Raw genomic sequence first — 12,130 nt, 5'->3', positions numbered from 1 at the left:
AGGATTTTTTGATGAATAAAAAGTTCATGAGAACAATTTATTTGAATTAGATGTGTCATTGCTGAATAAATGCATTTAAAAATGTTACTGACCATAAACTTTTAAATAGCATTATTATAATATAATATATATATAATATAATTATACTATACTATGTACATTGTCATATTTAGCATATTCCGTGTAAGTGTAGTTAAGCTGGTGCTTGTGTATGTCTTACATAAATCAGGCCCTCTCTGTACCGTCGGCGCAGGTTTTCAATGAAAGCAGCTTCGCTGTTGTAGTTCTCCAAGAGCAGGAAGTCCTGGACACCGACCCGATCTCTTGCAGAAAGAGTGCTCTCCATCACTAACCGTACACCCCCCTCTACATCAACTGCCTAGAGAGAGAGAGAGAGAGAGAGAGAGAGAGAGATAGAAAGTGAAAAAACACAAAAAGAACACTGATACAAACACTTACACACGACAGAGTCACAGTACAGGAACTGAGAGTGTGTGTATATAGACTTTTAACCAGATCCACTTGGAATCTGCGGCCACAAAAATTTAGAAGAAAGTTCCACAGATTTACGCAGAATTGGAATGTATGTCAATAACAAAATTTTACACATCCCCGCCCCTTGTGTTTTTTGTTTATTAAATGCTTTGGGTAATTAGTTAACCAGTTAAACTAAGAATCTAGTACTACACATTTTATTTTTATATTTTAACCAATTTCATAGAATTCTGCAGATTTTCCTACAAAATCAGTGCTAAAATGCACACAGAAAAAGTGTGGAGATTCCCTATGGACCTGTTTATAAGTAAATACCACAGATATACACAGCAAATGTCAGAAATAAGCACAACACTCAACAAAAGACAAATCACACACATTCATGCAAGTACAAATTCCCTAAGTAAGGGTGCCATGAAACTATTTGGCATTGGTTCCTGACACACAAACACAGTTGTCTGTTTTTCAGAGTTAGTACTGGTACCTCTGCATGTGAATCCAGTGGAAAATCTGACAAGACTTTAAGTGTTTGAGGAAGTGTGTCTTTGGAGTGAGGAAAGAGAGAGTGTGTTTGTGTGTGTGTGTTTGCGAGAGAGGCAGGAAGGTCACCTGTGGAAGCTCATGCTAGAACAATAACCTGCAGGGAGTGTGAGTGGATGTTCACTTTCCTTGGCTCTGCTCCACTGTTGTTCCACAGATTCTTTTCCAATGAATCGGCGATAAGGGTCGCCTAAAATGCCTAACAAGATTTTAACGACTCACCAGATAAGACACCTGCACTTTTAAAAGCTTTCCTTTTGCCATTCTTAAACCATTGTTCTCGTAGTCTTGTGTGTGTTTGTTTTTTATGTTCTTATGTACACTTCACACTGGGATGCAAACATACTGTACACACTCAAAAACAAGCTCCAGCAGATAATGATTTGTCCCTAAAATGAATTCCTCTCCTCATTGTGTCCCTCACGATTTCTCTGTTCTAAAAATTGTGCTTCCTCATTAACTTTGAAACAGGAAGAAGCATAGAGAAGACTTATGCCTCCTTCACATGCTATCGGAATTATCGTAAATACTAGTTTCCTATAGGTAAAAAATTGGACATTAACGCCCTCTCAAGTCAAAATTTGAAAATTCAGAACTGGGAAGTAGGAAATTTCTGATAGCACATGAAGGCAGCATTAACCCTCACACCTAATTCTTTCTTCTTCTTTTTTTTTATAACAGATTGCACCAAAAAACTATGGAAGCTTGTTTCCGCCACAAAATAAAAAAAAATAAAAGATAATTGCGACTTTTTATCTCACAATTGCGAGTTTACATCTCGCAATTCTGACTTTATTTCTCAGAATTGCGAGATATAAAGTCAGAATTGCGTGAAATAAAGTCAGAATTCTGAGATATAAAGTCAGAATTGCGAGATATAAAGTCGCAATTGCGTCTTATAAAGTCAGAATTCTGACTTTTTTTCTCGCAATTGCGACTTTATATCACGCAATTCTGACTTTATATCTCAGAATTCTGACTTTATATCACGCAATTCTGACTTTATAACACATAATTGCGAGTTTATATCTCGCAATTCTGACATCTTTTCTCAGAATTGTGAGATATAAAGTCCAATTCTAAGGGGGAAAAAAAGACGGACTTTTTTTTTTTTTTACCTCAGAATAGTTTATATCTCACAATTCTGACTTTATAACACGCAATTGCGACTTTATATCATGCAATTCTGACTTTATATCTCCCAATTGCGTGATATAAAGTCAGAATTCTGAGATATAAAGTCAGAATTCTGAGATATAAAGTCAGAATTGCGTGATATAAAGTCGCAATTGCGAGAAAAAAAGTCAGAATTCTGACTTTATAACACGCAATTGTGACTTTATTTCACGCAATTCTGACTTTATATCTCGCAATTCTGACTTTATATCTCAGAATTCTGACTTTATAACACGCAATTGCGACTTTAAAACACGCAATTCTGACTTTATATCTCGCAATTCTGAGAAATAAAGTCAGAATTGCGAGATGTAAACTCGCAATTGTGAGATAAAAAGTCGCAATTATCTTTTTTTTTATTTTATTTTGTGGCGGAAACAAGCTTCCATAAAAAACCCTCAAAACCTACCTTTATACCTAAAAATCCTTTCAATCGGAAACCTACTGTACATACAACAAATCAGGTTTCCGGCTTCTGATGTCACACTTGGATGTGGACGGAGTTGGATGTCCACCGCAGAATGCAGCTAGCCCTACTTGCATTAGTTTAGAATGCAGATTAACTTGCGTGTACAATAGGCTGTTTAAAACGGGCATTTACCCGATCAATTTTGAGAATCCAGATGTTATATTCAAACATATCTTGTGGAGTGCTCTCGGAGTATGCATTTATTTGTTATTTTAACTGTTGGAAACGGAGCGTAAAAGTGGACTTCAAAAATTTCTTATCCTGCTGCGCCCTCTATAGGCACCCAGAACTAGTCAACTGAATACCATCGATAAACATGGACAAAATACTGATATGCATGTTCGACATGAAAGAAATGTTGAATACAGATTCCAAGCTGCTGGAGTTTAAGGCTGCATGACTAAAAAGGGGCTCACAATGTAAGCTGTTGCTGAGACAAAAGTGAGGATTGCTCAAACAGCTCAGGGGTACAGGCTCTCAGATTTTGCCTGAATGAAGGATTTCTTATAGGACCTCTCTAAAAAAAACAGCATGGATAGAAGACTTCAAGTAGGCAGATACCACAAACTATTCAGCTGGAGGAATGTATTGAGCAGGTCTGCTCGAAGATGCAGAGCTGATGGGTGGCAGTGATTATTAGAGAAAGCAACTTTTTAATCGAGCAATATTAAGGAACCAACTGAAGATGGCAACACACAGCTGAGCAACAGATAAAAACGAATGACCACAAACAAAGTGCATGCTACATGCAGTTTCAGGATCTTTTTTGCCATTCTATTTATCTCAGGCCCCGTTTACACCCAGGCTCGGCTCCAGCTTAGTTGCAGAAAAAAAAGGGAGTGGGAGGTCTGGAGGGGAGGGCCAAGCTCACAATGACAGGCCTCCTTGTGGATCTGAGCCTGTTTACACCTGGTATTAACATCAATGGTCAGCCAAGACACATTACTGTTTACACCCGTTTACATAGGTTTCATCAAGGGGAGGGTCTCTAAATTCATGACTGCATCCGTCACTTTCTACAATAGAGTATCAATTAATGTAAAAATTCCAACTTCCATTTTCTATTAGACAAATGCTATTTCAAAGCCAACTTTTATGCCATTTACTATGAACCATGTAAAATACTAAACACTACACAGCAAGAACCTACAATTTCATGTTTGGTGGTGAGGCAATTAAGCAAACTCAATTTGCTCACTGGTGATGCACTTGAAAACTTATGGTTTTGGTCAAAGCATAAGGACTTATAAGATAAATATTTGATATTCAGAATTGATAGATGTTTTAGCTCTATGTAGTGTTTTTGATTATATTTTGTTTTAAAAATTATGTTTAAGTGATTATTTTCTCTTCAGTGAAGTTTCTTCCATTTCAATGAGTTTAACAACTTGTGTAGAAAGTAACTCTTTGATACACAAGTTAGGCTGGCAAACTAAAAAAGATCTACTAATTTATGTACAGTTAATGCTCATCTTAACTTAAAATGCAAGCTTGCTGACCTTCCAGAAGTAGAAAACATTATTTTGAGTTTATAGAATTTATTATATTATGTTTGGTGAAAGTACAGACCAATTGTAATTAAGTTTATACAACATTTTTTTCACAAGTTGAGTGTATTTAAAATCCTGAAGCTGGCTGCCTTTTACAGTGATCATATTAATAAACGTTACAAAAATGTATAAAAATAAAAAAATGTTGATTGATTGAGTAGATGGTCCTTAGCTGCTGCTTAGGATGCATCAGGACAGATTAGCATTACACTACAAATACAATATGGCCACATGCCACATTTTCGACTGCCTCCAAAGAAAGTTTGAGTGATTGGATCACAAATCATTTTAGACCCCTTTTACATCTGCAACAAAACGGAAGCACAGGATGCAAAACAGATCTCAAGTTGCTTGTGTGACTCAAATCAAAAGTTCCTATGTTTGTGTCACACATTGTCTATCCAACAAAGAATTCTGATTAAGTTTGAGTGCTCTAGATTATATTTCAAAAGCAGCAGCCTGTGGACACCATTCCTACAGCTGAGAATGTGGGTACTGTACTCCCTGAGGGAGATGTACTACAGCTTTGCTTTATAATCTGGCACTGAGCCGTTTCACTGGGCTCTTGAGTTTATATGTCTCCAGCTCTTCCATATAAGGGCCGTTTTATGCTCTGCAGCCCATATGAGTGATCTCTAGCTAGGACAATAAGATAGGCAGACTGGCCTCGTAGGAAAGATATGTGTCACCATAGCTATGCATGACATGCTGTGCATAAAGGAGTGGCAAATCAACAACAAATCCTCTGCACTCACTCAAACAATCAGAAAAATATGTTTGTAATCCACCACTTATATACACCGAAAATACCAAGCGTGACATTGGTTTTCATCTTTATGAACTAAAACATCACTGTTTGAACACAGGAATAGAGACCTACACGACACACCCACATAGACAGATGTAATTAAAACAAGAAGTCTTACCCTGCGGCGGTACTTCATCCTTCTTCCTCTTTTTCTCTCTCTCTCGCTCTCGCTCTTTAAGGGAATCCCTCACTCCTGGTGTTTATGCACTAATAATCTTCGGGGTGTGTCTGACACGTCTGTGAGTGCATCTTATCACATATGCAGGTAGTTCCTCTTGGTTCGTCATGTGACACTCCAAAATCTACCTTGCCATATACTGAAGCACACGCACATCCATTTTCATACATGCTCACGGTCCATCTGCTACACTTGCACAGTAATAGAGCTATCTTCTCCTCGCTCTCTAACTAAAACAAATGAATTCGTTCTCTTCTCTGTTGCTCTAGAAGTCGATGAAGGGGAAACTTTGATGACAATCTCCCACACCCAAAGCCCCACCCACAGATGATTAGTCAAAAGACCACTTTAAAAACTTCACAAACAAAATTCTCTCTCTCTTTGTCTCTCGCTCTATCACTCTCTTACTTTCTAACTCTCTAACTCTCTCCCTTTCCTGTTATCAGACTTTCTTGCACTACTTTGTAAGTCAATCCATGTCAGACTCTCCCTCACTTTTTCCTATTTTCAGTAGGATCTCTTAGTTTCTATTTCCACCATCTGCCACCCTTCTCTTTCCCTTTGCACACAGAAAAAAAGCAGGGCTGAGTCATCCCTTACTAAGGGAAGAGAAAAAGGGTTTCCCATTCAACTTTTGTACAAACAAACTCGTGGTAGTATGAAGCAAATAAACAGTGAGAGAGAGTCAGGAAAAATAGTCTAACCTCTGATTGATGACACGACACGAAAACCTGACTATAGGCTATTAAAATGAACAAAAGAAACGTCACATATTCAACCTCAAAACATTTTTTTTTCTCTACCCTCCCTTTCGCTCTTTCCCTCTTCAGTCCCTCCCTCTTTTTCCTCACACGCTCAGGCACATTCGTAACAAATGACCACTGAATAGCTGTCAGTTGCACAAATATCATTCGTCAGCAAAAGACTATTTGTCTCTATTTTTTTTGCCTGTTTTCTCTCTCTCTTAAAATGACAAACAGATGAAACACAGAAACAATGCAAACACAACAAACCTTTCAAAAGCTCATTTTTTACCAGTTACATTGGACAAGCAGTGCTCACATAGACTACAACAGCACTGGGACTTTTCAGTGTTTTTAGTGCAAGTATCTGCAGATTTTTCTCTGTGTTTTCTCACACTCCAGGTTCAGAGCGGGCAGAGAACAGGAAGGGGTAAACTAAAGTGGATTAAACATTTTTAGCAGGGAAGGGGAATTGCTAGCCTGGAAATACAGACCTAAATCTGAAAGATTAAGGGTCTGGCATTGACTAATGAAAATCGGCCAGCTCGAGGGGCGGCACCAAGCATGCATTTGAAAATCTCACTGCATGCAACTGGATAACACTACGGCTAATCACAACAAGACCCATACGCTTAGCTGCCAGCGGAGCTGACTGGTAGACTCTTGCCGTATCCGGTCGGCTAAACAGCAAAAACGTCCTTCTTGCAAAGGAACGTTTCGAGCGCCGTCTTCGAAAGCCAAGTCTAACTCGTTCATTGTAGCGGCAGAAGCCGTTTCATCGCCATCTTGCAATGTTTACTAATGACTTTGTGGTGCAGCTCGGATACAAGGGCATATTTAATGAACATCATTACTCGACGCCAGAGTAAACTTGCTGAGCAAATTCAACTTGTGCTCTCGCGAGAACTCTGGATTTCCAGGATAGGGAATTGCTGTACTCCATTCACAACTGTGTTCTATTCTAAGCAACATGCAAAGACTGATAATTCGTTTGGAACTGTTTTAATGGACTCTATGCAGACCTACTGCCAACATAGTAATGCTAGAATATATACAGTACCAGTCAAAAGTTTGGAAACATTACTATTTTTAATGTTTTTGAAAGAAGTCTCTTATGCTCATCAAGCCTGCAGTTAAAAAACAAAAAACAAAAAAACAAAAAAAAAACAGTAATATTATGAAATATTATTACAATTTAAAATAATGGTTCTCTTTTTTAATATATTTTCAAATGTAATTTATTTTTGTGATGCAAAGCTGAATTTTCAACAGCAAGTACTCCAGTCTTTGGTGTCTTATGATCCTTCAGAAATCATTCTAATATCATGATTTGATACTCAGTTATTATCAATGATGGAAACAGTTGTGCTGTTTAATATTTTTTTTTGGAATACTTTTTTCAGGATTCATTGATGAGTAAAACGTTAACAGCATTTATTCATAAAAACAGCATTTATTCAAAATAAAAACATTTCTAACAATATAAATCGTTACCATCACCTTTTATCAATTTAACGCATCCTTGTTGAATTAAAGTACTAATTTCTTAAAAAAAAAATAGTTATTGTTCCCAAACTTTTGAACGGTAGTGAATATTGTTACAAAAGATTTCTATTCTAAATAAATACATTTCTTTTTAACTTTTTATTCATCAAACAATCCTGAAAAAAGTATCTCAGGTTATAAAAAAAAATATTAAGCAGCACAACTGTTTCCAACATTGATCATAAATCAGCATATTAGAATGATTTCTGAAGGATCATATATATATATATACACAATGTGTGTTATATAGTTTGACAGTATACAACAATGTGTTACTTTAATTTTATGCTTAATTTTTGAGAAAATTCCATGCATTGTTCTGCGCTGGAAGTTGCAATGGCCACTGAGGCCAAAAGCGTAAGCAATTGTGTAATCTGCTAGCATTTACATTTATGCATTTGGCAGACGCTTTTATCCAAAGCAACTAACATTGCATTCAAGGTACACATTTTACATTTTATCAGTTCTTGCTTTCCCTGGGAATCGAACCCATGACCTTGGCGTTGCTAGTGCCAACGCTCTACTGTTTGAGCTACAGGAAAGCCTTAGCAAAGAAAAACATGATTCTGGCAAATTCTGGATGTAAATGACTCAATATGAACTTTGATATTTAATTGATATCACACTTTCATCACCCAGTTGTTGTACTGTATGCAGAAGTATAGGTACAGCTGTGATTACCAGTGGCCAAATTAAAGCCATGCTGATGTTCAGTATAGAGTGCAAGTGTAACATTGCTTAAAAACATGGGGAATAAAACAAGATCAGGTTTCAAGAATTCTCCCTCTGTTCTCCTTTTGTCTATTTAGAAAATCATTCCAGACTTGCTGACTGCCTGCGTTTAGCCAAACCATCATACAACTATAAGGGGGTGGTGATGGCGCAGTGGATAAGACACAAGCCTTTGGTGTGAGAGACCCGGGTTCGAATCCACTGTGAGACACCAATGTGTCCCTGAGCAAGACACTTAACCCCTAGTTGCTCCAGAGGCGTGTGACCTCTGACATGTATAGCAATTGTAAGTTGCTTTGGATAAAAGCGTCAGCTAAATGAATAAATGTAAATGTAAATACAACTGGAAACACTTGGCTTGTAGAGGAGGCCTGATGTAGCCTACAATCTCATTCATTATGTTTATAGGTTTGTGGAAAGCAGGAGGGAAACAGGAAGATCAGATTTTAATCAATCCAGCGTGCCACTTATAATAAGTATACAGAGGGTATGCACTTTCATAATGTCCTATTCAAATTTAAATGCAAAACTACTCATGGATATCAATTAGCCGATCATGCATATTGCCATCTGAAGAGCTAAATGAATTATTCATCGCATCAGACATAGAAAACATGGAGCAGTGATGGACATGGTAACCATGGAAGCAGACAACAAACACACATAAACACGCCCACACACATCTAGTACATAATTAATCTGGTGATGAACACATGATAAAGACAAACTCATGCCAACCCCCTTCAGGCTCATGCAATGCCCTTTCAAACTCGCACATAAACAAACAGTTTGTGTGTGCACTGTAGGTTCACTTCAGAACTGCTGTCTTGTTTTTGCTTCAGCATGGTTTGGCATTTCCCCTCTCTACATAGTTGTGTCTTTCACTTAAAAGCAAACATGTACACATGCACAAACATCCTGTACTGACCACCTGAATCATCACATCACTGATCACTTGAAAAACAGACCTCAACAGCTGACACACATAAAACACACACAAAAATCTTCTAGAACTTATTTAAGTGTTCATCACACTTTAACTGAAAGCATCTCTGAAAGCATCAACTGACCACAAGACCACACAGAAGAAATGCTGTAATGGAAATAGTCAACTTGACTAGATTTGTTTTTTCAAGAAATTGCAGTTTTTGTGGATGTTCTTAGAGGCACATGACTTTATTTAATAATTGCCAGTATATTATATTAGTCCTCTTGCTATTTAAAGATACTACACGCTCTAGGAATAGTTCATCCCATGTCGTTCCAAACCTGCATGATACAAAAGATGATATTTCAAAGAATGCTTCAACTGTTTTTGTCCAAATAATGAAAGTCAATGGGGTCCAAAAGATCATTGTTTTGTATGGACAAAAAAAAAACCACTGAGACATCTCTGAGATCCACAAGAAAGTCGTATAGGTTTGGAACAACATGAGGGTGAGTAAATGATGACAGAATTTTAATTTGGGTGAACTACACTGTTGAGCTGTTGGATTCTTGATCAAGTCTTTGTACAGTTTGTTTCGAACAGCTTCAATCCCAGAAACACCTTAACAAATTCCTTGCTCTAAATAATGTTATTTATCAAATCACTACGGCTGATCATGATTACAAGAAGAATTTCTCTAAAGCAAGAGAACAATAGTTAATTTCTTCTTCTACTTGACCCATCACACATGGATAAGTATCAATGCTTATTTACAAATGCTCCCTGCTTTGACTGCTTCATGGAGCCAATTACAATGCATTCCACTCTGTCTCAACATGAGACTTCTATTATTTGGGAATGAAGACATGACCCCTGGTAATATCATAGGCTTTGAACAGAGAAATGCAGAAATGCTCTGTTGCAAGAGTTGCAAAAGTGCTACATTCCATTAAACTGCACATGTTGATGGAGAAACCTGCTTTCTCTGACAATAAAAGAAGGACATCGTTAATAATACTTCCCATGTTCGAATGCAATATTCATATTACATTTCAAAGTGCACACATTAGTTTGACTTATATATTTGACTCTGAAGAAGTTGATAGGGATCTGCTTTTGTTATTAGGCAAATACTGTGAACTTGCTCAACAAATTATGCAATCCCTTGTATCACACTTAAAATATTTAAAACATTTGGAATTAGTTCTAGTTTTGAAGTTTTGATGAAAACTCCCATTCAGAGATGCTTTATGCAGTTACCAGATACAAATCATAAAACAACTGAGAAAGTGTCACACACCATTGGCATACCTACCGTTTCCATTGTCACGATAGTCAATGCTATAAGAATAATTTGGGATGTTAATTTAAAAATCATTAGACCAGTTATGATGGGGAAAAGAAATATGAGAGAAGTAGATTGAAACTGAGACAAGGACACATATGTGTAATGTAATCACTGAAGCTTAGTTTAGGCTGCAAACACATACTAATGCAACAGAGGTCACACTTTGAAACACTGAGATCTAGAAGACAGTTTTGTAACAGTTCACTAGAGGTAATGGGGCACATTATTGCTTGAAACGATGCAAATTGTGTGTACATTAACATGTAAATGATCATACTTTATAGATCACTATGAACATTTGTTTGTTCTGAAATGAGGTGGGAGGGTATGAATAGTCATATGGTTGTTTCTTCAAACATGTTTGTGAATTGTTAGACAATTATCACCACATTTCAAATAGCATGTTATGTATCCTAAATGCATTTTCTTCGCTAATACTGTCGCATCCTTGGTAAAAAAAAAAAAAAAAAAAAAAAAAAAATCCTACATTATTTTGAGAAAAAAAAACAAAGAATATGGATGTAAAATTGTTCATTTTGTTGGAAATCCTGCCCCAACTGTGGGATAGTCAATGTTTGAAAATAGGCTATATAAAATTATAAATATCGAAACAGTTTATGATTATTTCACTAAAGGGTTGAAGCAAAATAAATAATACAAAGTTTGCACAAGTTTAAAATGTAACATTCACATAAAAAAAAAAAAAAAAATATATATATATATATAGAGAGAGAGAGAGAGAGAGAGAGAGAGAGAGAGAGAGAGAGAGAGAGAGAGAGAGAGAGAGAGAGATTTCAATCAGAATCAATCCATAGGACATACAAATGCCTGAAGGTGAAGAAACGCATTACAGTTTAAAATATTAGGATTTGTATTTATTTATTCATAAGTAGCCTAACATTTCTTGAATGAAACAAGAAGCATTTGAGCATGCAAAGTGTTGGTGAAACATTATCTAACCTAATTCAATCGAGGTGTAGCCTAATTATTTTTTAGTCCTAATAACTTTTGCCACAAGACTCTTAGAAATAAACTAACGGGCCGCAGAGACAAAGTGAGAGACGTTAAACTGACAGCCGCCAAACTACAAGCTACTAAGTTTGGTTAAAAATGGTAGAATTAATCATATTCAGCGAGCACTCAAAAGAAAAATCTAAAATTAGTAGGCATTTGTCTTACCTGTAAGAGTCCCGAACTGGATTCAATAGCACAGCAGCCTCAAGTCAAATTTCCCAAAGGTCACGCTCGCGCTATGCAGAGAGGGCGCGCGCACGGTCCGCTTCGCTTCAGTGATGCTTCACGGGCATCACATGTCACTCCAGACAGGTGTAGAAAGCACAGCCCACCTGTGGCTCGAGCACGTAACTGACTAAATAGATGAAAGGGGATAGAAGACAAGCAGAAACAAAATACCTTGTTAATGAGCCATTTCAATATAGCCTACTACGAACACGACTAATGACACCGTGGGCGGAAGCCGTTGTGGAATTCCTGCCCCGCATGTGAGCGGTTAAAACAATGGGAAAATGCCGATGGTCGCGCACACACCCCACAAAATTGTTTTCTCAGATGGTTTTCCATTTTCGGTCCAGCCCCTCTGGCGCCCCAGAACATTTTA

General features: G+C 37.2%; 1 protein-coding gene across 3 annotated transcripts in view; it reads right to left on the bottom strand.

Moving 5' to 3' along the window:
- Positions 1 to 11,829, bottom strand: part of myo1ca (myosin Ic, paralog a) — a 30,941-nt gene extending 19,112 nt beyond the window's left edge. The window contains exons 1-2 of one of the 3 annotated variants that reach the window (XM_081365208.1): positions 11,692 to 11,829; positions 221 to 379 (exon numbers count right to left, since the gene is read on the bottom strand). In XM_081365208.1, the coding sequence (XP_081221334.1) occupies positions 221 to 346 (126 nt within the window). In that variant the 5' untranslated portion in view covers positions 347 to 379; positions 11,692 to 11,829. Of the gene's footprint in view, positions 1 to 220; positions 380 to 5,156; positions 5,554 to 11,691 lie in introns of those variants that run through there. The other 2 variants (XM_081365206.1, XM_081365207.1) reach the window with 2 other exon arrangements.
- Between the last annotated feature and the right edge of the window lie 301 nt (positions 11,830 to 12,130).

The sequence above is a fragment of the Scardinius erythrophthalmus genome (assembly GCF_964197995.2).
Source record: "Scardinius erythrophthalmus genome assembly, chromosome: 5".
Taxonomy (NCBI): Eukaryota; Metazoa; Chordata; class Actinopteri; order Cypriniformes; family Leuciscidae; genus Scardinius; species Scardinius erythrophthalmus.
The sequence above is the reverse complement of the archived record's forward strand: the minus strand, read 5'-3'. Positions and strand labels throughout refer to the sequence as shown.